The sequence below is a fragment of the Parus major genome, chromosome 8, assembly GCF_001522545.3.
Source record: "Parus major isolate Abel chromosome 8, Parus_major1.1, whole genome shotgun sequence".
NCBI classification, from domain to species: domain Eukaryota; kingdom Metazoa; phylum Chordata; class Aves; order Passeriformes; family Paridae; genus Parus; species Parus major.
The window spans coordinates 26,409,477-26,433,711 of record NC_031777.1 but is presented as its reverse complement, the minus strand read 5'-3'; the positions used below and the strand labels follow the sequence as shown (position 1 = coordinate 26,433,711).

Sequence of the window (24,235 nt, the reverse complement as noted above, 5' to 3'; positions counted from 1 at the left end):
CTTGGGCTCTGGGTTTAAAGGCATGGAGATCCAGGGAAGTTGTCCATGTCAGTCCAAGGCAAGCTCTCATCTCCAGTCCATGCTGTGCTTCAGCCTCCCTAAGTCACCGTGTAGTGAAGATGCTTCTTTGCACACAGGCTGATAAAATAATGAGATGCTTTCTCTAGTTGCTCCCCCTACTTTGGCCTTAGCTAGGGATATGGAGGAAATATTTTTTGTCAGATATCAAGTATTTGAAAACCTTACTTCTGGCCCACTAGCTTTAAATATTACATGGTTTTGAGATTTTGCTAAAACCACACCCCACCTTTTTGCAAAGGCCCAAGGTAAAAAACTTCACGCTCTCCTTGGAAAAGCGCCGGCTTTCAGCGCGAAAGCTGGGACTGTTCCTTTAAACACAACCCCAATATGTCTGGGTATTTCAGCACATATGGGCCACGATGGTTAAACCCTACCCAGCTGGTCCGGCCGTTCTGCCGCGCAGCTCCGTCTTTGTTCGTGGCTCAAAGGGAGGGTGGTGAGAGACGGAGCAAGCTGTGAGTGCTGCGGGTTGCCATCCTGCGGGGGCGGGCTGCGGCCGAGCGGGAGGAGCGGGGCATGTCCCGCCCGAGGGGACAGGGGCTTTGCGAGACATTCTCCGTGGGGGAGATGATGCCCTTGGAAGCAGGAACTCGAAGGAGCTTTTAAACCGCCCGCAGGCACTTTGTTCTCTATTTTCTGCCCTTCTCTCCCTTCCCCCTCCCGCCTTTTGTTGTTTCTCAGGCTGGCTCTAACACGAGTCCCCTCATCCCCCATGGGGACAGCCCCTTTCAGAGGATGGCGTGGATTCCTGCAAACGCAGGGATGCGGAGTGGAAAGGCTCTGGAGCAGAATATTCCTTGCCAGGAGAAGACGAGAGGTTTCCATCCCTTTGGAGGCCCAGAACCAGCCGGTGGTGGCAGTTTCGTGGGGAATCGGTGTCGGTGCTGGTGGTGACTGGGGCATCTGTGGAGCTGGAGGTGTGTGAGCTGGGGTGGGTGCCCAGCCAGGGCAGGGGCTCACATCCTGCCTCTCCTGCCAGGCAGGGCGGTGCTGCTGGGATCTTTCCTGATCTCTGCCTGCCCCCAGGAAGCCCCTGCCACCCGTGCAGCACTGTGCAGGGGAGATGGGCTTTGCATCGCTTCCTTTCTTCTTCCTCATGTGCAGCCTCAATACCTTCTTAATTTCATCTCATTATTTCCTGCCTAAATAATTCCCGTTTCTCCTGGGGACCGTTTTTAAACCTTTGATCTTCTCTGAAGTCTCACAATCCCGATCACGTCCTTTCTGTTTAAATGAATCAAATGCCTTTTTGACTCATGATTTATAAATTTGCCCACAGAGGAACAGAGGCACACCTTGAAATCACCCACCATGTCTGTGGCTGGAGCAGAAGTACCCTGGGCTGATCCAGAGCACCTTCCAGCCAGGCCTCCATGCATGGCTCCTCTGCTTCCCTGCTGCATGTCACTCTCCCCCTGCCTCCCCCACCCTCCCACCCCGCTCTTCAGCTGACAGCCAGGTTGCCTGGGCTCAGGCCCAGCCTGGGAATGGCCATCCCCGGGTCAGGAGAAGGGTGAATGTGCCTGTGGTTGATGGATGCCGTCTCCTGGGAGCGGGGCACAGCTGCTGTGCTGCACAGCCCTGACCCCCATCTCCCGGGGATTGCTGATGCAGAGCCCAGCTAAGGGGAGGGAGAGGAGCAGCTGTGCAGGTGTCCCAGGAGCTGGCTTGGTGCTGAGGCAGTGCTGGAAAGGCTGGAAGACAGTGGGTGTTGCCCAGGATGGATGTGATGAGGATAAACATGTTGCTCCATAGTGCAGTGATGCAGAAGTCGGGAAGCACTTCGTTCCTGAGCCCAGGGGATGGTGGCTGGGAGGGCTGAGCACTCCTTCTGGATGAACCTGGTTGTGGCAATGGAAAATACCCAGGAGAAGCCCCTGTGCCATGGCCAGACCTCGCCTGGATCTTTGCTGTGTGGGCCCGCACTTGTTGACGAGGACAGACCTCCTCTCCCGGCCATTAGGGAAGCAGCTAATTAAGCTCTGTAATGTTCCTGGGAGGTCAGCAGGAGACGTGCCAGCGTTGCAGCATCTCCCAGAGCCTGCACTGGGGCAGGATCTGCACACAGTACCCAGGGACAGGGGGAGCTGCCCTGATCCTCCTCATTCCACTGTGCTCTTTGTCCTGGTGCTGGTGGGATGATGCAGTGCTCAATGCCCCGGGACAGAACCCAATATTCCCTGCCTCAGCTGGGCTTAGGAGAGAGAACTCCTGGCTGGGATGTCCCAATGCTCCCAGCAGCCTTCGGCATGGCTCCAGCAAGGCTGGGCAGTGGGGAGAGAGCCTGTACAAATATTATTGTTGTTGTTATTCCCCATAAATATATGCAGGCACTTAACGACCTTGGCATGGAGCATTTCCTGGGGATTCATGACCAGTTGGCGTTAATGGTCTTTAGCTGCACCTCAGGCCATCAGCTCCTCCCAGCCCATCATTAATCCACAGGAAATGTCTCAAGCATCGATCCTCATTGCTTAATTAATAAATGCAACTTGTCTCCTGCCTGAGATTTAGAGATACTCACTGCTTCTCTCCCTGCTGCTTTGAAGGTGACTTTTTTAGCACAGGTCCCTCACGCTGGGAGGCCCTCGTGGGATTTTGTTTCCTGGCATTCATGTGGGTGTGGGCTGTGGCAGCAGGAAAGTCTTTTCTCTCCTGGGCGGGAGGGAAGGAACTGAGCCGCTGTTGGGTTTGGGGTTTCTCCAGCTAATGTGGCACAGCACAAGGAGCACATCTTTCCCACCAAACACAAAGGCTTGCTTACCTTCAGCTGAGCGCATCCAAGAGCCTGGGCGAGAAGTAGCGTGAGCCAGCATGGAGGAACGTGGCAATTCTCCAAGGCCTTAGCAGGTTCTATAATAATCGATGTTTTTTGCCCATGAGTCACAATTCATCTCTAATCTTCCTCGGGGGAGGTGGGATTTGCTATCTTTAGTGCTCACGACTGCTGCTTTCCCGGGCTGAGCATCCCGCTGAGCCTGGACTCCTGCTGCAGGGATGCTGACCTGGCAGCCGGCGCGGAGACACGGCCACGTTTCAATCCTGCTCCCTGTTTCTCTCGCCTTCACCACCAGCTGCCTTTGTGCAGTGGGTGCCGCAGTATAAATCATGTTAATTCCTGAGATGCTTTTCCGCGGTAAGTCTGAAATTCCCATTTTGGTTCGCTGGCTTGCCTGGTGAACTAAATTATTTTCATAGCCCCTTAAGGGCATATTGTCAGCCCAGACTTACTGCCGTTATACACCATTTCTGAAACATTAATATCTCTTCTAAATATAGTGTATTGACAAGGTATCTGGTATAGTGTAAATCCTTGGGACATTTGATCCAGATCATTAAAACTGAGTGAAGGAAGGGAGGAATAGATCAAGTTACCTTGCTGCTCTTAATTCAAACAAGCGATGAATTATTCATTCCACTATTAATTCTACAGTCCTCCTGCTTTTTATTTATTTCTCTCTTTATTTATTTTTTTCCTCCCAGATAGACAGCTCCAAAAGGAAGCTCGGTGAGGGGAGATTTGCCTGCTGGAGGATGGGGTGCACAGGGCTGGGCTGTCTGGCAGCACTGGCCATGCTCTGTGGGGCTCTCGGGGATGCTCCCAGCAGAGGTAAGAGCCTGGTTCCAGCTCCTGGTGGGAGCTGGATGGGCATCCATCGTTCTTGAGGAGGGGAGGGCCATTTGCAGATGCCACAGTGGCTCTGGGGTGTGAGTGGGTTCCAGCAGGGAGAGGGGCTGGCTCAGGCCAGGGGCAAGGAGCTGGGGTCTGGAGTCACTGTTGTGGTAGCAGCAAGTGTGGGACACTTGCTCCGTGCTTGGGTTTCTGCTTCATGCTTACCTTACTGAGGACTGCAGGTAGGGGTTGTTCTGTTGTGGTGTACAAGCGCTTTAGTGAAGGGTTTGTTAGATCCTGGAGTTGCATTTGCTTATATAAATCTATATACACATATACATTTATATGTGAATGTATGCATGTATGTGTATGTGGGAGGTGTGCAATAAAACTGTCACTGTACCCAGACAAAATGTCCCCCAGGATGCAGGGTCAGCAGATGACAAGTAATTCAGGGGATAGGGTAACCCAAGCAGTCCCCCATCCCAAAACAGCAGGGCCTTTCTCACAGAAGGGCTGAGCCAGAAATCAAAACCCATCCGTGGCCCTGGTGCAGGTGCTCCTGAGGCTCCACCACTGCCCTGTGGTGCCTGCTCATCCCCCACATACACCCACCTGGGCTTTCCAGAGCACCCCAAGGCTCCCAGCCCTTAATCCATCCATCTGTCTTCACCATGGCTTCTCACCTCTCCCACAGGCTCACCTCTTGGATATTTATTTCAACAGTGTTGTTCCTTTAGTACCAGCCCCATATTACTTCACTGCCTATCTCCAGTAATTAGCAAGGTGATTTTAGATCTGGCCAGACACACACTCATGGTGCTGCATCCCACACATCCCAGGAACCCCCTTGCTGCGAGGTCACCGTGCCAGTGAGCACGATGAAAAGCAATGTGCACAGGCTGACTATTGATTTGCAATATACTTGGCCCAGATTGATGGCAGCGAGCGCCCAGCCTTGTTTGGGAACCCACACGTGTCTCCTGGGGGCTGTGCAGGGTCTGCATCCCTCCCAGACATGATGTATGTTCCCCCTGTATCAGCCTCTTCACCCCAGCCCTAATCAGACCCAGGGGCAGGTGACAGCCGGAACCCTCTCAGCCTTATTTTATAATAACCATGTCTCAGTATAAAGATTTCATTAGGAAATCGATCCCTCCACACATAACTCATTGTTCAGCATATCGAGCCCTTCACCCCTGTTTCTCCCAGCTCAAATTCTCTGATACCACCATTATATGAAGGGAGTGTGGTCAGTGGGAGGCACAAAGCTGAAGGGCTGGGCAGCTGGGGCTCTGGCAAGCCTGGTACCACTGAGCCTTTAAAACTCACTCCCAACTTCCTTTTTCCCAGCCATAGACAGGTGGGGATGCTGTGCTGTCACTGGCAGGACAGGCTCAGGGGTACAGCTGAGCCCTCCTGCAGCCCCCACAGGGCAGCATAGGGAAGAGGGGCTACACAGAGGGATGAAAGGTGATGGGGACACATGTGTCCTCCAGGGAGAGTAGATGGACAAGCCCAGTGGAATTCTGCAGGATGCTGGTGGTTTGGTACCGTGGTGGTGGGATGGAGCTGGTGTCGTGCATCCTGTCTCCATTCTTTTAGGCTTCCCCTGGAAAGGGGACATCACACCCACTTCTGTGTCCCCCAGGCATCAAATGTGGGGGAGTACTTTCAGCACCTTCTGGCAATTTCTCCAGCCCCAACTTCCCGGGGCTGTATCCCTACGAGACAGAGTGCACATGGCTCATCGTGGTGGCCGAGGGCTCCTCCGTCCTGCTCTCCTTCAGCCACTTCGAGCTGGAGTACCACGACACCTGCGCCTACGACTACCTCCAGGTCTACAACGGGGCTGCCCGGGACCAGGGCAACCTCCTGGGCACCTTCTGTGGCCACAGCCCCCCGCCACCCTTCTCCTCTGCCTGGCACGTCATGGCTGTGGTCTTCCGCTCCGACCGACACGTGGCCAAGCACGGCTTCGCCGCTGCCTACAAGAAAGGTAGCAGGGAGGTGTGGTGGTCACTGAGCATCCATCTGTCCTCTTCCACTGCCCTCATCATGCTTGCCTCCTTGCAGACGCCTGCGGTGGGCAGCTGACGGGGCTCTCTGGGGAGATCACCAGCCCCCGCTACCCCGAGAGTTACCCCAACGATGCCGAGTGCCGCTGGAGCATCGGTGGGGCCGGCGGTGGTGGCCCCCTCACCCTGGTGTTTGCTGACTTCCAGATGGAAGGGGGCCAAGGCTGTGGCTTCGACTACGTGGCCCTTTTTGATGGCCCCACCGTCACTGCCCCCCGCCTGGGACGTTACTGCGGCAGCGCCCGCCCGCCCCGCACCATCTCCTCCACCCCACACCTCTTCATCATCTTCAAGTCAGACTTCAACATCGGTGGCAGGGGCTTCAAGGCCCATTTCTACTCGGGTGCGGGGGTCTCAGGGTGGTGGGGCAGTGGGAAGGACGTGGGGACAGACCCTGGGTTGGGGTTGTGATTCTCTCCCTCGCACAGCAGCAAGAGGAGATGGTCATGGGGGAACCCCTTGGGGAGAGCCCATGAGATGATGGTGTGAAGTGTAAAGCACCACACAATGCAAATGGCATCGCTGTGGCTATTCAAAGTCCTGGGATGCCTCCTTGAGCAGGAATCACCATTGTTCATGCCATTCCCTGGGGATAAGGATTGCTCCTGTAGGATTTTGACTCCCTTGAGAGTTTCCCTCCCCCAATGCTGGCTGTCCATTGGCCAAACACAAGGCTGGGAGCAGTAAGGTGAAGGGCAGAGCATCCTTTAGCAGTAAAACAAGTGATCACTCATCCACACCCAGGAGGCTTCAGGTTTGCTTTTGATTTTTTCCTTTCCCCTTTTTCGCTGAGCAGGCGAGTGCCAGGAGGTGTTTACCACCATCAAAGGGAATTTCTCCAGCCCTCAGTACCCCAACTTCTACCCCAACAACCTCAAGTGCCAGTGGAGCATCCAGCTGCCCCCAGGCTACCGGGTCAAGGTCTTCTTCCTGGATATGGAGCTGGAGGGCCGGAGCAGCCTGACGGGTGGCTGTGACTACGATCACTTGTCTGCCTTTGATGGTGGCACCGAGAACGGGTCCCTGCTGGGACGGTGGTGCGGGCGGGAGAGCCTGGCACCCGTCACCTCCCGCAGCAACCAGCTGCTCCTGGTCCTCCACACCGACCGCAACACGGCCAAGAGGGGCTTCTCCATCTCCTACGTGGGAGGTAAGGTCCCACTTGGGTGCTCCTCAGTGCAGGAGAACTCAATAATTCCATTGGGACATGCCTAAAACCATGTAATTTCCAGAAGGATCATCAGTGAAGGTTCCTGTCTGCAGGAGCAGGGCCGTGGCTCTGTAGGGATGGGGCAGAGGAAGAGGTGGCGAGTGAGCTGTATGTTGTGTTTAGCATTCAGGAGATGCTTTCCAGCTTCAGATTCCTGTGTGTCTGCCACTGCCATGCTCCTGTTCCTCTCTCAGGGTGTGAGGGAGAGAAAACCTGAGGGTTTTTAATGGGCAAAAACCCCAGAGCAAGTGACCGGCTCAAGTGTAACAACCTTGTTCCCTGCTCCCCTGGATGCTCTGGCCTTTCCAGCACATGGCTGAGCAGGCAGACATGAACCATGTCCCCTCCTCTGCTGGCAGCAGCATGGGAGGGCAGGACCCCCAGAGCACAGCATTCCCACATCCACCTGGCCAGGCCTGCCTGGCACAGCCCTACTGCTGGCATGCCGTGTCCCAGCCAGCATGTCCGGCATGTCCGCCACTGCTGGCAGGAGCAGTGTGTAACCTTCCTGCTCTATTTGCCAACCTTTGCGCCTCAAACACCAGCAAAATTATGGTGTTTGTTGTATTTCAGTATAATTACATCCGAGCTGACCTGTGGGTCAGGGATGATTCAGCCAGGGGCAGCCTTTCCAGAGGGCTGGAGCCAGAGCAGGGCTGCTGGACTGGCAGCACAGGCGCTGGGGAGGCTGGCTCTGGGTTTTATCCCTCAGCTGCAGGATCATTCTTCACTTACAGCACAGCAGAAAGGATTTGGAGATCTGTGGCTCTTGGAGTTAGAGATGGGATAGAGTTCTGTCCTGAACCTCTGGAGGGAGGGAGGTAGTACTGCACATTGGTAGGGCTGTAGTGTGCAGAACAGGTCTGTCCCTGTCCTTGTCCTGCTGATTGCTCACTGGTTTACAGCTGTGTACAGGCAGAGACTTGGTGTCACTACTCCAGAGGGAGCAGCCTGCAGACAGACAGATGGGGTGCTGCTGAAGAGTGGGGGATGTCCCATCACAGGGAGGGGTGTGACACCTCCCAACTGCCCAAGGCTCCTGCGTCCCCTGGTACACACTGCCAGATGTATGCTAGCGGAGGACAAAGGCTTGGATGTGAAACTGAGCCTCCCTCCACAGAGCTAAGCCTGCTGGCCGTGTTTGCCCAGTGATTCCAGCATCTGCTTGTGATTAACGTCCTGCGTGTCACATCCAGCTGCCAGCACTGCCAGCCTCTCCCTGCCACCAGCTTCCTCAGGAGTCCACAGAGGCAAAGAGGCACCTCAGACTCTGCATCCACACCCACCTTCAGCCATGCAGATATTTCCCTTTCAGGCCCACCAAAAGGCATGGCTTGGGCGGGGCATGTGTGATTTATGGCCATTGAAATGAAAGCCTTCACGCCAGGAGAGAGGATCCACTTTCTCCTCCTCTTGATCTAATGCGCTTTAGTTATTTGGTAAATCTTCTAATGGTTTTATAATGCACTAAGTGAAGCAAAGTGACACTATTTTTTCGTATTGATTTTATTGCATCTTCCCAGTTTCATAAGGCTGAGATTCAGAGGGAGCTGGAATAATTCAATAATTCATATTGCCCAAGTGGTTAGTTCAAGCTGAGCAAGGATTCACTTTAAAGAGGGGGGTGTTCTTCCTCCCTGCTTCTTTCCCTGTGTGGATGCTTTCTACATCCAGAGAGGCCAAACATGGTGCCAGAAGGAGGGTGATGGAGAGGTGCTGGAGTCACCATTGCTTTGCTCTTCATCTTGGCATCGTGGGCAGCTCAACAGCAGCTCCCTCCATACACTGCTCACCAGCTCCCCATCAAAATTAGCATTCTGAGGACAGTGGAGGTCTGGTGATGCTTGGAACTATGCCTGGGTTGGGCCATTCCCCAGGAGGATGCCCCAGGGCCATGAACCCAGCTCACCCTTTCAGGAGAGCCATGTGGCAGCCATGAAGCTGCATCACTCCAGGGCATGCATGGGGTCCCTCCAAGATGTGTCTCCTGTTTCATCAATGTACTGTCTCTTGCAGGGGTGTTGTAGGATGCAGAGGAGCTCTGTGCCCATGTCAAGCCATCCACAAAGCTCTCGTGGTTGGTCCTGGGCAGCAACTCAAATGTCCTGCTGGCTCTGCAGTGATGGGGAATGGCAGTGACAGCAGGATGGTTTTGTCAGTAATGGCACTTGTGTGTCACTTGGAGACCTAAGAAGGAGGATGAGGTTCAAGAGGGTTGATAGTGAGATTTCTCCCTTGGGTAGAAAGCAGAGCAGCGCCTGGGAGCCATCCATGTCTGCCCTTGGCATGGGCCAGGGCTAAAATACTGATACTGATTGCTTTCTGCATTCTGGAGTTAGCTTTTTTCCTGAAACCCCCCCCTACACAAGTCCTGTTTTCTGTCCCAATAGTTGTGCCCATGAACGTCAGCTGCACCCGGACAGACTTCCACATCCAGATCCCCATGCAGTCCCTGGCCCAGCTGGAGAGGAATAGGATTTATTTGGGGACCCCCTCCTGTGCAGCCCAGGTGGTTGGCAGGAACTTTAAAATACACACCAGGTTCGACACCTGTGGCACTGAATCTCAGGTAAGTGATCAGCAAACAGCCCTTTAAAGCAAGCTGTGTAAATGGTTAGCCCTGTGCTGGCTGCAGAGAGGTATTCCCAGTCCCTCTCACATTTTCCCAGTAGATGCTGGCCTGATTCATGGCCAACCCCTCCAAACCCCTGTGGAAAAGAGCTGCACAAAGCCCTGATCAGCTGTGTCCCTTGTCTTGTAGAGACGCAACAACACGTCTGTCATCGTCAGCACCCTCTACATTGATTTTTCAGTGGGAGACCAGGAGGACATCCACCAGTACGAGGTGCAGTGTGAGCCAAAGAAGAAGGAAGCCTCAGTGACCCTTATCGCTGGTCCTGATCCATCCAGGCTCAGCCAGGCAGAAAACCTGGTGGATGCCCAGCAGTGGGAGGGGGAAGTGATCAATGCCCGTGAAATCAAGAGCCAGGACACCAGCGACATCATCTTCATCAGCATCTGCATCCTGGCTGGGCTCCTCATGGTCATTGCAGTGGTGGGGCTGGTGCTTCTGTAGGATGTTCTTTCCACTCTCCAGGGATTGCAGTCCCAGTCCAGGGCAGAAGGGCACCCCAAAATCCACCCTTACCCCAGGCTAAACCCTAACACAGCTACCCAAACAGAAACACAGCTCCCAGGCCCTGAAACTGAGCCTGAACCCAACCTCCACCTTCTCTTAGTGCCTGAAAATTCTGGGCAATAGGCAGCCGTTTCCCTTCCCAATTTGTTTTCCTCTGTCTCAATCTGTCCATTTGGCTCAGGAATGCAGTTCTTGCGCTCCCTAACTCTTCCCGCACCTGCTTCAATTTGTTTTCCCTGTAGTGCTGCTGCTTTCAGGAAAGTAACGTTGTTTGCCGATGGCTGCAAATCTTCCTGTCAATTATTTCTAGCTGAATTCTTGGATGTACAAACCATCCCCAAATGTAGCTATATTCCCAACAAATGTTCTCCGTGCTCCCGGCCCATGCTTGGGGGGGACTGTGGAGCTGTGTTACAGGGATCTCCACCTGGCACACACAGATGTAGCTCATGTAGGTGCTCCCAGGTGATGTTTCTGGGTGTCTGTGGGTGATGTGATGAGACGCATTTGCTGTGCCCTGGAGCTCCTCGTTTGATCTTCTCATGTTGTCTCACTTCTCGCAGGACTCACCTGAGTGCCTCAGCCACCAGCAGCTGGAGGGGAGGAGAACAATCCTCTTCTCCTCTGTGTTTTCCTCCTTTCTAGCATATCCAGGTGTCCACGGCTGAAAACTCTCTACCAGCATTACTCCTGAAGTTTGAAAATACAGGTAAATCCTGCTATGGCTTGGGGAGATGTTGGAGTGCAGAGGTTTTGGTAACCCTATAAAGACAACAAAGCAAGAGGGGCTGGCTCCTCTGGGACCTCAGTGACACCAGATCTCCACTCGTGGCTGAAAGGACTGATGTCCTGCTTCCCTCTGGGACTGTTCTGTTCATTGGAGGAAGCAGCAGCCAAGGAATAGGATGATGATCCAGCAGCTTTTCCTCCTGGATTGCACCAGCCCTGCAGGAGTGTCTGGGGAGGGAAGAAGGCACAGAGCTGCGCATGCCTCCTAATGAGGAGCCTTCGTTATCGGAGCCCGGATTGATTTGGCGTTTGTTGGTGCAACACATCGGCAAATGAGAGATTTCCCAGGGAAATATTTGCCAGCACCGTTGAGCTCCATTAAGGGAATGTTTTGAGAGCCTGTTGTGTGCAGAGATGGTAAACAAGGCCAGCCTCCCCCACTGCCTGCAAAGCCTCACTGCTGGTTAATTGCTGGGTATAGAACTGTCAGCTTGAGACCATAGTTACAAGACTTGACAACTGAAAGAAACTTAAAGATATAATTAACCTTCTTGGTGGCCCAGATTTTGCTGAAACAGGTGAGCACTGCGGCTGCTCGTGCCTGGCAGGGAGCCCACAGCACCCAGCAGCATCCAGCCCTTGCCTGGAGGACAGATATTCCTCACCCAGCCAGAGCCTCCAGAACCCTGCGATTTGCAGGGGAAAAGGCTTTTCTGGATGGTTGTTGGTGTTGCACTCAAATAAGGAGTTGGACCTGGTCACCCCAGGGAGGGTTTCCAGCTCTGGCCCCAGTTCACAACCACCCAGGCGTCCCTGGGTGAAGTGCTCCCCTGCACACATCCCTGCAGATGCAGGATTGGTGCTGTGGGAGCAGCTCTGCTCCTGAGTCAGGGGAATCCCCAGCAGCCCCAGGCCTGCAGGGTGTTTTCCAGGGGACATGGACAGGGTGATTAACACATGTCTCCAAAAGCCCTTTACCCACTTGTTTTTGATGGCATTTACGGCTGTATCTGCCACCAGCAGTGAGCCACTCGAGCCAGTCTCACTTGGAGCGAGGAAAGCCTCTGGTGCTCACCAAATACCAGCCTGCCAGTCCTCCTGCACCATGTCTCAGCCTCTCCACTAGATTTAGGCATCCAGTCTCTCCCTGCCCTGCAGGAATTTGCTCACTGGCATCTCCTGTTAAGTCAGGTCTTCCCTGACTTACTGCCCCGGCTGGAGCTGGAGCCCAGCAGGGATGGGGGAGCTGCCCAGGTAATTTCCTGAAACAAGCCCTTCTTCTCATGTAAAAGCTTCTCAGATGAGTGGCAAACAGATAATGGAATCCATCACCAGCATTCCTTCCCTCCACTGTGTCTGTGCTCCTCACACATCAGGCCTCAGTTTCCCTCCTTAGCATTTGCCCACTGCTTCCTGAGCAAGCGGGAGCGCGGCAGCCACGGGCAGTGCTCCCATTGCTCATCTGATTATTTATTTAGAGCATGATGGCTGGATTGAGCCAGGCTGGATGCAGCCTCCTCGTTTCCTGGCTTTGCTTATGGATGTGGAGTCTTGTCTCTCCAGAGCAGACAAAGGTTTGGCTGTTGTGCAGGAGGGAGAGCCTCTCTTACCCCTCTGCAAACATCTGTGTGCAAATCCAGTGAAGAATTGTTGGAAAATCGTAGATCATAGAAAATGGCACTGCAAGAGCCCCCAGGGGATCAGTTGGTTTATTCCTCTCCTTCCCTGGGGAGATCGCTCCTACCGGAGAGAAGCTGTGCTAAAATATCTGAAAAATCTCAGCCACGCTCTCTGTGTTTTCTCTATTTACCAGGAAGGTTTTCCTGATGTGTCACACTGTGAGGGTGGCTGCTGGGGGATGTGCTTTTGTGCTGCTGCAATGGACAAGAGAATGATGGTGGGAGTGCCCCAAAACGGGCACTGCTGCTGGCACAAGACCCTGCTCCCTCTACCCGGAGACCCTTCCCAGGCAATTTATTCTATATAATGCTCACTGTAAGTTTTCTGTGGTGGCATCCACAGTCCTCTATGGCTGGACCTTCCCTCATTGCTCTGCCCAGAGGGTTATTTGCATCTCTTCTGTTTTTATACTCTAATCCCAGTCTGGGAATGGGGCACTTGTGATGCACAGGGAGCCAGTGCTGGAGCTGAGCCCATGACTGAGGATGCTGGTGGTGTGCATCTTCTGCATCCTCCCCTCACAAGGGCAGTTCATGGGCTGGAGCAGGAGCAGGTTTGCTGCTCCTCAAAAAAAAAGGTGGTTTTCTTGCGTTTGGTGTGTAAGGCCAGGAGCCCACCAGCCACTTTTGCCATCTAGCCAGTCCTGGCTCCCCAGGAGCTTGGCATGGATGGGTCAGTGGGTGTGGTTTTGTGCCAGGAAGGATGGAGCTCACAGGTATCTACTGGAGCCCCTGGCCACAGTGACACAGAGCCTGCCACAAGGGTGGCCCTGCCTTGGGGATCCAGGTACCTGTTGGAGACCCTGGCCATAGTGGCACAGATGAGGAGGCAGTAGTCAGGCAGCTCAGCCATCTGGGGAAACATAATGGATCAAGCATATGGACAATTAAAAATGCAATGATGGCATTTTTAATGAGCTGTTTTCCAAGCTTATTTTAAGCCCAGTTTCCTGATCATCACAGACCTGGAGACAGCAAGAGCCCTGTTCATGGGGATTTTGGTGTGTGAAGGCTGAGTGTTCCATGATGGGTGGGAGAGTTCACAGCTGGATTTTGAGCTTACAGTCAAGTCTTTGTGGCAGCTTTGGGGGATACAGATTTGATCCTGCCTTCTTCTGCATGTTGCAGCCCTCCTCCTCCTTCTCTTCTCTCTATCTGGGACAGGAGTGCAGTGTTTGCAATGTGAACATTCCAGCTCAGGCAAAATATTGGCCACAGCAGAAATGATTTTGGCTTTTGTATTTTTCTTGCCATTGGAGCTGGCTGTGCTAGAGGAACAGTGTTTGTCCATTATAGGAGCACCCTTTATAGCGAGATAACTGCTTCCTAGATAATAATATATAATTAGCAAAGATCATTCCATAATCTAGTTTAATTGACACAGACCATGGATGTTCAGGGGACTGCCAGCACAAGAATTGGAGCATCATGAATTTCAGTGTAACCCTGGCATGGGCTTCCCTTTTTTTTTATTTTTTTTTTATTTTTTTGCTTACTATGATGTGTCAGAGTTCCTTTGTGCCTCAGTTTCCCCTCCTGTGAGATGCCAGGTCACCCACCTGAATGTTGCCATGCCATGCATGGAGGAGCAAGGCTTTGCTGGTTGTGGTCAACCAGGCTGGGGAATTCCCTCATGTGTTTCTCTCCCTGCCTCTTCTTTTCTGCTTCCCTGTGTCCCTCCATTGCTCCTGCCCCCTATTTCTGCTCCATAACATACCCAGGGAGGAGAGTTCCTGGAGCATCCTTTGGGCTTCGGTGGCTGCTCCTTGTCTTAATGTCTCTTAATCCAGGGCCAGTTTAGCCAACCCTTCATATTACAGGGCTGCCAGGGAAGCAAATGAGATCTAAAAGTTTGGATTCTTTGTGAAGGAACCTTTGAAGAGCCTCTTGAAAGATGAAAACTGGTGAGCTGCTGAGCTCTCTCTTTTCCAAAGGACAGGGAGGGTCTTGTCTACTCCCATCTTCTTTCACTCAAGTAATTTGCAGCAGGACAAAGCTCTCCTGAGCTGTACCTGCTGATGGGGAACAGAGCAAGCTGTCACCTACTGCCATCCCAAATTTGCTCTTCAAAGCCAGGGTCAGGAGTCAGCTCTGCAGGAGTGAATTCCCTCTTCCATCCCTCCTGGTGCTGCCCTGAGCCCACCCTGTATTCCCCAAGCACGGGGAGGGGGATCAGGAGGTGACACCTCCAGAAGGTGCTTCCCTCCTCTCTTTGCTGGGTGTAGCAGGTCTCTAGAGGTCTGCCAGCTTTATGTATGTGTTTGCTGAAAGGAATTTCTGGGATAGGCTTAATCTGGAAGAAAAAGGAAGAACAAGAACTTTTCTCTGGATTGGGTGCTTCCCTTATTTAACATTTCCCCTGTATAAAAGGGGAACCAGCAGTTTCAGTCTCCATGCCAGAGAAACCAAGCACAAGGGAGCCACTGCTCAGCCCTTTTAATCCTCCCTTTTAATCTAGAAGGGTTTCCCCAGCATGAAGACTGGGCTGCATCACCCACAGGAGGAAGAGCCAAGGAGCAGCAAACTGATTCAGCAGGTAACCCAAGGCATCAATAAACACAGTGTGCAGGTGATGCTGCTCCATGGAGGGAATCTGGTTTTTAGAGACTAATTAAAAACTTCATTAGTGCCAGGTATCAAGTATCCGTTGTCACATTCAGCATCACCCTTTTGGGAAAGGGAAACCCTTTTTGGCCTGTTGTTTTCCCATCTCTGTTTTTGTTTATTTCCCTACCTTCCTTTCTGTCATTAAGACATTCCCTGGTTCCCTGAATTCCTCCTGCTGTGGGTCTTGAGTCCAACTCTCCAGATTCTTTTCCAGCTCCTCCAGTTTTCTGCAAAGCTGCATCTGTGACTCCTCAGCCCAAATGTTATTGCTAGTTTTAACATTAAGATAAAAGAACTGGACCCAGAGCTTTACACTTGGGTTCCTTTGAAACAAGTTGGGAAAAAACATCAACAATTAAAGAGAGGAAATTTATAGGAGAGTTTTCTGCTTGTGTGCAGCAACTCTGCAGTTACTTTTTAAATGAAAAATATTTGGCACAGCCAGACTGTATCTGACCTGTGTGGGAAACTTCTTTGGCCCAGCTTTCATTAGACCAGAAGTTCCTCATTTTCAGGAATTTTGCTTCTCACATTACCCAAATAGAGGAAACACAGCCAGGAACACAAAGCTGCAAATAAATACTGCAGGTCATGGCATTGCAGCTCTGATGCAAAAGGTGTGTCATTCATTGATCCTGAACCCCTCCTGATGGTCCAGGATACACAAATTCCACTACAGCTGGGAGGTTTGAAGCTATTTAAGTGGGAAATGGAGCTGATTGCTTGTAAGGAATTGAGGGGTTTCCCATTTTTTGCTACAGCCTGGTCAACAAGTGTTACATCTTATTGAATATTACCCACACCATCACCACACACAGATCTGGCAGTTTCTGCCTCCAACACACCTGACCTTAACTTCCTACAAATGAGACCTCTGTTTGAGGACACCTTCAATGTGTACAGGCAAAACTGGTCTTGCACTGGCCCAAACAAACAAAGCAGGGTTTAAGATATTCTTAAGAGAACCTGAAATTATCAAATTAAATTTATGGTGTTCAACATCTCAGGTAAGTTTTGGGTGTTTTTGCTAAGGTTCTACAGATGAAAAAAGTATCTAGCAGGTCCAAGTAATGACAGTTAGTCATTTTTTAGGTGAAGATATGAACACTATGCCTGGAACAGCCTTAGTAAAAGAGAGCAAGACAACTTATGGCACAAAAGAAATCAGAGCAAATATAGAGGCAAGAATTCCAATTTTCAATAACTAGAAAGAATTTAAACAATAATTTGTTGGTCAGATTTGTTCATGCAGTGATTCTCAACCATGTTCCTTTTAGGAAAAAAAAAAAAAGCCTTTAAAAAGGAGAGTTTAGTTTTATTTAGGAAATCCATTACAAGTGTTTTTTTTCACATTACAGTAAGAACAAGCACCATGTTTACATCATGAGTGAGGTTTGGAAGGCTGAACGAACTGCTCCTTGAACAGCAGAGGCATTAGACAGCACCTTTACCCTGGGGCTTTAGAAAATGCCCCAAATCACAGGATGACTGAGATGATGGAAGTTACTGAAATCCATTTTGCATCCAGCTCTGGAATGCAGCAAAGGAAAATCACCTTGGCACAGCAGCTCTTGCCACAGGCAGGGCCCAGCTGCAGCAGGCGTAGCTGATTTAGTGCTAACTAAAGTTTGCAATGATCCCCCAGGAATCCCCTCCCATGGACCAATCCCCATAATTCCCAGTATTTCCAGCCAGCACAGCACTGAGCTGCTCCTTTAAAAGGGTTATTCAGCTCATTACACCTGAAGACCCACATCAAGGATGGAGTTAAACTGAGCTACAACAAACGGGCAGAAGAGAGAAACAGGTGAGTCAGCAAGGATGGAAAATACACAGAAGAGTAGAAGAAACTTTCCTTGCAATAAGCCTACATGGATTTCTACCAAGTCAGATTTACAGCACCCATTCCATGATTAGTTCTTCCCTCCAGCAGCCCTGTTCATGGAGTGGTGCCAGGGAGTCACCCAGTCAGCCTTCCTGCGCTCCCCTCACCGCTGGAAGGGCTCCCAGTTCCACGGGGATGCAGGCACAGGAAGTTCTCCCTCGGGATCAAGCACAACACCTCACTTTTTATGGCTCTGTACAAAGGCAGGGACAGTGAGTGTGCCATCCTTGACTCCTGCTCGGGTCTCAGGTTTGTGCTTTAATGAGAAGACAAGGGCTCGCACGGCCCTGCGATACGGAGCGCTAATGAGGCGGGAACAGAGATGAAAAGCTTCACGCTCAATATTTTCAGCCAGTGGGTGATCAATCTGAAAACAGCAAAGTATAAAATTAGATCTTTACACTTAATAAGGAGGCCAGCTGATTGAAATTGGAGTTTGGTGCTTTTCAGTGTTTCTTCATTAATCAGCTTAGATTCAAGGAAATCTGCTTCCTATCACAAGTGTAACAGGAAGAGCAATTTAATTCCACCCTAGCAATTAAGGGACAAGGCAACGTGGTCAGTGGCAGGGAACATATTCCCACCTCCAGCTGGGTGGCAGTACTTTGCCATCACAACAGGAAACTAATCTGTGACAAGCTTTGGGTATCAAGCTCAACTGCAATTATAAGCTATGCTGTAGTGTCTCCATAAAGCTCACTTTTGAGCTTACTGATATAAGGTACCTTGGATACTATTTTAAACTTGATTCCAACAGCAAGTCTAAGACATGCCAAACACTTGGCAACTCTCTGCCTGGTGCTATAAAGGGAAATGTGGGCTCTCTATGTGTAGAAGAAGGTGTAATTAAGAACGCAGAAAGGGATTTGCTAAATGTTAATTATGTAGTTACTGCTTCAATGCATGCCAAAACCTGTAATTCAGCACAGTTTAGGAAACCTCCCCCCCTTAAAGAAATTGTTTTAATTTCACTTCTGCCTTTTTGATGGGGAATCTCCCATGCTTTGCCTGTAGGAGATTCCAGTGAGCTAAGTGGTATTCCTGCAAGTCCTTCACCACACAGATTTTACTACCCATCACTAAAAAGTCCCTTGGATCCACTCAGTCCCACCTTCCCTTCTGCTTCTGTCAGCCTCTCAGGTGTCAGTGCAGCAGCTGTGGCTCCCCTGCCTTTATAAGCAGTTCAACTGCTGTAACCTCTGCTTGCACATGTGATGGCTGCAGGTGTTTTCAGATGAGTCCAGTTCAGAGGCAATTCTGCTTTACCCAGTCTGCTTCACCCAAATCTACCCGTTTTAGGCTGTTACCAGAGTCTTTATGTCCCACAGATTCACACTTCACAGTCACCATGCATAGCTGTGCTTTCTAAGAACTTAAGCTTGACTCAGCAAAGGTGAGCTCCCACCTTTCAGAGTCATTCCTACAGCGAACCATCCTTCTGGGCTGCCCCAGACTGGAAGCTGGAGAGGTTGTTCTCACAGCTAGCAAACACACAGCTTTGAAACTCTTGAATGTTTATCACTCAACTTGTCTTTTAAAGGATAATTAATGGATACATTGAAAATTATAATTATTATGGCATTTCATAGACCAAGCAAACTAGTTACTAAGCCTTACAGCAAAGTCTTGTTCATTTAGTTAAACATACCTGAGGGATCTGGTATTTATCATATCACCACTTTATACACTGTCAACCCTGCCTCTTCATTTTTGCTATAGATTTAAATTTACAAATATTTAATTAGGAAACACCAAAAAAAGTCCCACTGTTGCTTTCATAGCTGTTTGTTATGAAAAACTTCATATTCTATTAATTTTGTCCTTGTACAGCCCAACTGCAGTGGCCACACAAGTAATCTGTTAACAGGTTATGGAAATGACAGCAAATATACCTCGCTTACAATTAGCAGGTTCACTTGGTTAATACCAAAAAACATTACCTTGCAAATGAAGTTACTTATAAATAGGGATATGCTATGAATCCCTAAAAATAGGAACAGATCACCTGATCTTGTCCCCACTCTGGAGGCAGGACCAGCTTGGCAGTATCTCTGGCTGGAAAAAGTTTAACTTGTTCCTCCAAGAAGGAATTTTTGGAGCCACAGACAAGTGGTTCTGAACTGTACCTCTAATTCCAGGGCTTCACAGAGCAGCTTCCGAGCATTCTTCCTGAAAGCCTCGGTCTTGGGATCGCTCCTGACCTCAATGGAGGGCCTGTTGGAGTGGTCCCTGATGAAGGTTCGCCACTCCCTGTAAATGTCCTTGGCGAGGCTGGACACGTCCGGGTCGGGGTGTTTGCGCATCTTGTTCACGGTGTGACCTGGAAAACAGGAACAGCTCCTTTGGGCCTGGCAGCTGGGAACAAACACAACTGGCACCAGTCAAATCCTATCGGTGCTAAAGCAGCCACACACGTCCTTAACTCGGGCAGTCTCAGCAAAACAACCAAAGCATTGACACAAACTTATGAAAATGACCAGGACTCAATCATGAAGCTTGAGAAATTAGCAAGGAATTGTGAAAATCACCTTCCCAAGTCACCAAGATGACTTATTTAACACAGGGCTACACTAGCTTTTAACACACGGATTCTGGATCTGGTGAAGGTTTTTAAGCTTTTAACTGGGAATCCCTTTAAGGAAGCAGATGTTGCTGGTGATGGCTGTAGCATTTTAACATGGGAACACCACGGTGACTCCAAGCAGAATCTTTCCCATCGAGAACACCTGGCAGTGAAGAAGAGGCTTTCCCCTGCGAGGAGACAAAAGGGACCTTCCTGCTTCCAGAGGGGTGTTTTTTCCCTGGCCAGGAGCGCTGTTGGCCAGGAGATGTCACTGTTAGGCTTCAGTGGCTCTTCCAGGCCGGCGCAATTCAGGCTGGCATTGGGAAAAATCCCGGGAAAAGCCTGAATAGGCTGAAGATGGCAAATGAAATGACAGATCAGAAAGATGGGGAAAGGGGCGACTGCAGCTCCTTTTCCAGGGCTCTGTGAACAGAGATCCGGCTGCTCTGATGGCAAACAAAGGCCGGGATGCTCTCCCTGTTGAGGAAAGGCAGGGACCATGTGGTCACACCTTATCCTTCCCCCAAGCCCTGTGGAAAAGAGGCAGGCAGTGAGCTGTGCCATTTGCTCGGAGCTGCCCATCTGCTGGGGATTCCTCAGTGTGAGGATGCAGGAGGCAGTTCCAGGCCAGTCTGGGGAGATTTTCTCACACCTTCAGAGGATTCAGCCAAATCAGATAAATGAACATTAACAGACAGGAGAAGGAATAAAACACAGAGCTACCAAGGAGAGCTCTTCAAAACTCTGACCACTAAAGGGGTGATGCAGTATTTCCTGGGAGGAATCAGAGGACAGCTGACATTTTCAGTACAAGCTGTGAAAACTGCAGGCTTGATATCAACAATATTTCATTGGCAGCAATTTCCTCATTTCTTAAAAAGCTTCCAGACTAATCTCTAGTGTACTGACAAGCCAAGCAGACACAAGACAGCCTAATATTCACAGTTTAGAAAGACCAGATGTACCTATTTTAGTGGAAAGTAACACTTCCTGGGAAGGTATCTTCTTCTTCAGCTCCTTCAAAGCTTCCATCAGGTTCTCTTTCGATTGCCCAGGAAGCTCGAGTATAGACTTCCATCGTTTTATGTCTTCCACAACCACAACTCTCTGGGAAAGAGAAAAGCCCATTAGGAAAGTGGAATATTGTTACAATGAATAAGGACACTACCTTCATCTCAGCTAATGGGGCTGTTATCAGTGCATGAATTATTGATCGTGGCACAGAATACACAACGGGTACTTGCTTGGAATTAGAAAACTCCTGCAAATCAAGACTGAAGTAACCAGCAAACAAAGTGAGAGGCTTCACCCTGGTCTGCCAAACTCTGGGGATGTAGCCAACGTCTCCTAGAAGTGTTCTGAATTTAAGGAATCCATTGTATAAATATTTCTAAATAGGAAAAAGGATTAAGGGGGAGGTGGCTGATTATCCTTAGAATCCAGCTCAGATTAACTTCAGAAGTAAAACAATGCAGGTGAGAAACAAAGCATTAGAAAATACAAAGGCAAACCTGAATACACTGCACAGTTGCAGTGGTTTTCACTGGTTTTGCCACAGAACTTGACAGAATAGACTGCAAATAGTGTCTCATATTTTGGATGTGAAGCATCTTATCCAGCAGTGGTCAGACAACTGCAGTGCTTTATGCACCATTCTTTTGATTTTTGCCACGCTTGATGAACTTTTTGGTGCAGCATATTTTGCTGTTGTGTTTCTACAAGCAGGTGACCAAGAGGGGTTCAGCTCTCGTGCAGGTCTCACTCAAGACATCCATGAAATGAACTGAAGGGGTTTTCCTTGCTGGAAAGGGATGAGAACCAGCTGGAAATACTGAGGCTGGCGGTATCACCGGGCTATCCTCGAATCGTGTGCCCAGCCTGACCCTGCACCACGCCGAGTTATAACCCATGGAACCTCTTGCAAAGCAGCAGAGCCCTCTGCGCCTGTACAAACACTTCCCTGTTCGGATCCCACCTCAGCGCTGCAAAGATTCCGGTGCAGAACCGGTGTTCACACACACCGCTGCTCCCCCGCCGCCCCGGCCGTGCCGCACCCGGTGCCCCGGCCATGCCGCCGCAACCTCCCGCCGGTGACCTGCCTTGAGGGACTCGAGGGTGACCTGCCGGCAAACGCGGGGCCCGGGCGCGGCCCGCCGGGGGCTCTGGGGGTCGCGGGCGCGGCGCACCACGAACCGGTCCATGTTCGCCCTGCCGCCCTTCCTCACGGAAGCTGCCACGGCGGCCCCGCCATTTCCGCCCGGTAGTTCCCTTCAAGGGCCAGGCCCTATGGGATGGCCGAGGGTACCCCGCGGTGTGAACTACGTGTCCCAGCAGGCCTCGCGCGGGAGCAGCTGCCGCTGCCTCGCCCTTTCCGCACGGTAGTTCCCCCCGGGGGCGAGGCTCTATGGAGTGGGCGGGGATGCCCCGCGGGGCGGACTACACCTCCCAGCAGGCTCCGCGAAGGGCACACCTCGCGAGAGGCTGCCGCCGGCCGCTGCCGGGGCGGAGGAACGAAGATGGCGGTGCGGCGGGGAGGCCTCGCCGTCCTCCTCCTGCCGCTGTTCCTGGTGATCCAGGCGGGAGCCGCCTCGCAGTCGCTTCCCGCCGCCTCCTCCGAAGCCTTCGACTCCGTGTTGGGCAACACGGCATCGTGTCACCGCGCCTGCCAGCTGACCTACCCCCTGCACACCTACCCCAAGGTACGGGCGGGCCCTTCCCCTCACCTGCGCCGCTTCCCTCCGCCTCCCCCGGGGCTGGCACGGCCCGTCCTTTGCCCCTCTCCCCCTGCAGCTCCGCGTCTTGTCTAAAGACAGATACTTCTTTACGTAAATAGATGGGTAGGCTGCCTCTTGCCAGTGAAGCGCTGTTGTCAAAGTACAGCTTTGTCAGTGCTGGTGCTTTTGTGGGTTTTGGGCGTTTTGCTGTTTTTTTTTCCCTTATGCGTTCCTAAAAAGGGAGCTGTAATTTGGCTTGGGCTGCTCCGTATTTTGGGCACTGGAACTGTGCTGTGTTCGTGGCAGGGCAGAGATCCTGAGTCAGGGCGCCAGTGCGGCACTTGGCTGTTGAAGGATGAAGCATAAATGATGACAAGTAGATGGTCAGAGCCTTTATGGGAATCTTTTATCTCATGATAAAATACTGAAGTTGTGTCTGGTAGAAGTTTAATTTCACACCCCAGAGTTTGCTGTTGGTTCATGCTTTGCACGCCTTTGAGCTATGGGCTTAAATTTGGAAAATCCAGGATAAAAAAAAATCTCATATTTCCTTGTTTTTTCTTGGCAATAAACTTCATTATCAACTGTAGCAGGTGGAACTCTTACCCCATATTTGGGATTTCACAGTCCCAAATGCTGCTGGGAAGGCAGCAGGCGAGTGGAGCAGTGCTAGGATCAGGTAACAGGGCTTTGTCTGCTTCCCTGTGGAATTCAGTTGGATTTTGTAGCTGGAAAGATGTAACAGGGAGTTGTGTGGAATATGAGTAAATTTACACATGTATTACAGTTTGTTTTGGTGCATGGATCTTGTTTCTCTTGTAGGACCATTGAAGTTCAAGGAGGGCTGATATTTATGTGATTTTTATTGCACTTTTGAATTTTGTTGCTTCACTTTTTGTGTAAGGATTTTGTCATGTCTTGTTGTTCATTAATGCAATCACACCTTTTAAATTTAGTGCTTGTTTTGTTTGTCACAGAAGTGCTGGTGGAATTGAAAGAAATTTGTTTTAGTTGTGGTTGGAAATTAAGACAAACTTTATTGAGAGTGTTGTGGAAATCCATCTGTAAAGCTGATTTATCTGGATGTCAAATTAAAAAAACATTTTCTGTCACAGCACCACCCACCTTGTCAGTGTTAGACTTGAATTTTAATCTATATTCACAATTTTATTCTCTCGTGCCTTTAATGCACATGAATTTGTGCTCTCAATTAAAATGGCCAGGTCATTTACAACAGGTTGTACAAGAGGTGTGGTGTGTTTGGTTGTTGTTAAATTAATTCAGAGCCTGTTTTGCACCTGTGCAGTTCGAGTGGCTGCTGGCTTTGAGGTTCTGGTTCATGGGTCAGTGGCAGGGTGTGGTCAGGGGGACACTCCTGTGACAGAGGCTTTAGTTCACATCCATTCCCCTGGACCTGTGGACAGAAGAAATACTAGGTGTAGGATTTCTATATTTGCTTAATTTTAATAGCTGCCAGTGGGGAAGCACTTTTGCCCTTCAGTTCAGTATAATAAATAAACATTTGTGTTTGTGGAGCTGGCACTAGGTAGATAACCAGGATGCTGTGCAGGACATCAGAAATAATCCCTTTTTCTGATAGTTCTGTTGTAGCTGTAATTAGAGTCATTAGACTGTTTAGATACATTGTATTCCACTGTCAAAAGTAGAGGATTTCTGTCCTTTCCTGCTGGGTTTTCCCATTTAAGCTCTGAGAATGGAGATTTTCTACTCTTTGTAGGGTTAAACATCAAAAAATCTTTTACAGCACTGTCTCTTAATTTCAAACACACCACTTTCTAAAACATTAATTTTGCCTATGAGTTGTGGGTCTGGAATTACAAAACAGCATTTGCTGTTCCAGGTCTGCCCACTGCAAAAGGAAAAGCTCTGTTTGAAATAAATCCATAGGTTTTGCTGTTCCAGGTTTGCCCACTGCA

At 50.5% G+C, this 24,235-nt stretch overlaps 3 protein-coding genes across 5 annotated transcripts in view; 2 read left to right on the top strand and 1 right to left on the bottom strand.

Annotated features, from left to right (window-relative positions):
* The first annotated feature begins 1,602 nt into the window (after positions 1-1,602).
* On the top strand, positions 1,603-12,631 carry CDCP2 (CUB domain containing protein 2). Its single transcript, XM_033516285.1, has 6 exons — positions 1,603-3,691; positions 5,346-5,693; positions 5,771-6,115; positions 6,569-6,922; positions 9,373-9,551; positions 9,744-12,631. Exons 1-6 carry the CDS (start codon positions 3,616-3,618, stop codon positions 10,056-10,058), a joined length of 1,617 nt encoding a protein of 538 aa, XP_033372176.1. The 5' UTR covers positions 1,603-3,615; the 3' UTR covers positions 10,059-12,631.
* Positions 12,632-16,430: 3,799 nt separating this feature from the next.
* TCEANC2 (transcription elongation factor A N-terminal and central domain containing 2) lies at positions 16,431-21,883 on the bottom strand. Of its 2 annotated transcripts, none has more exons than XM_015635588.3 (4): positions 21,684-21,883; positions 20,550-20,691; positions 19,148-19,341; positions 16,431-17,388 (listed from the first exon to the last, which is right to left on the bottom strand). In XM_015635588.3, the coding sequence occupies exons 1-4, from the start codon at positions 21,783-21,785 to the stop codon at positions 17,200-17,202; spliced, it is 627 nt and encodes a 208-aa protein (XP_015491074.1). In that variant the 5' UTR covers positions 21,786-21,883; the 3' UTR covers positions 16,431-17,199. The 2 variants fall into 2 exon arrangements, with proteins under 2 accessions (XP_015491074.1, XP_015491076.1); XM_015635590.3 differs by lacking the exon at positions 21,684-21,883 and adding an exon at positions 21,096-21,666.
* A 189-nt stretch (positions 21,884-22,072) lies between these two features.
* Positions 22,073-24,235, top strand: part of TMEM59 (transmembrane protein 59) — an 8,459-nt gene continuing 6,296 nt past the window's right edge. For both annotated transcript variants that reach the window (XM_015636669.1, XM_015636668.1), the window contains exon 1: positions 22,073-22,283. In XM_015636669.1, the coding sequence (XP_015492155.1) occupies positions 22,101-22,283 (183 nt within the window). In that variant the 5' untranslated portion in view covers positions 22,073-22,100. The remainder of the gene's footprint in view (positions 22,284-24,235) is intronic.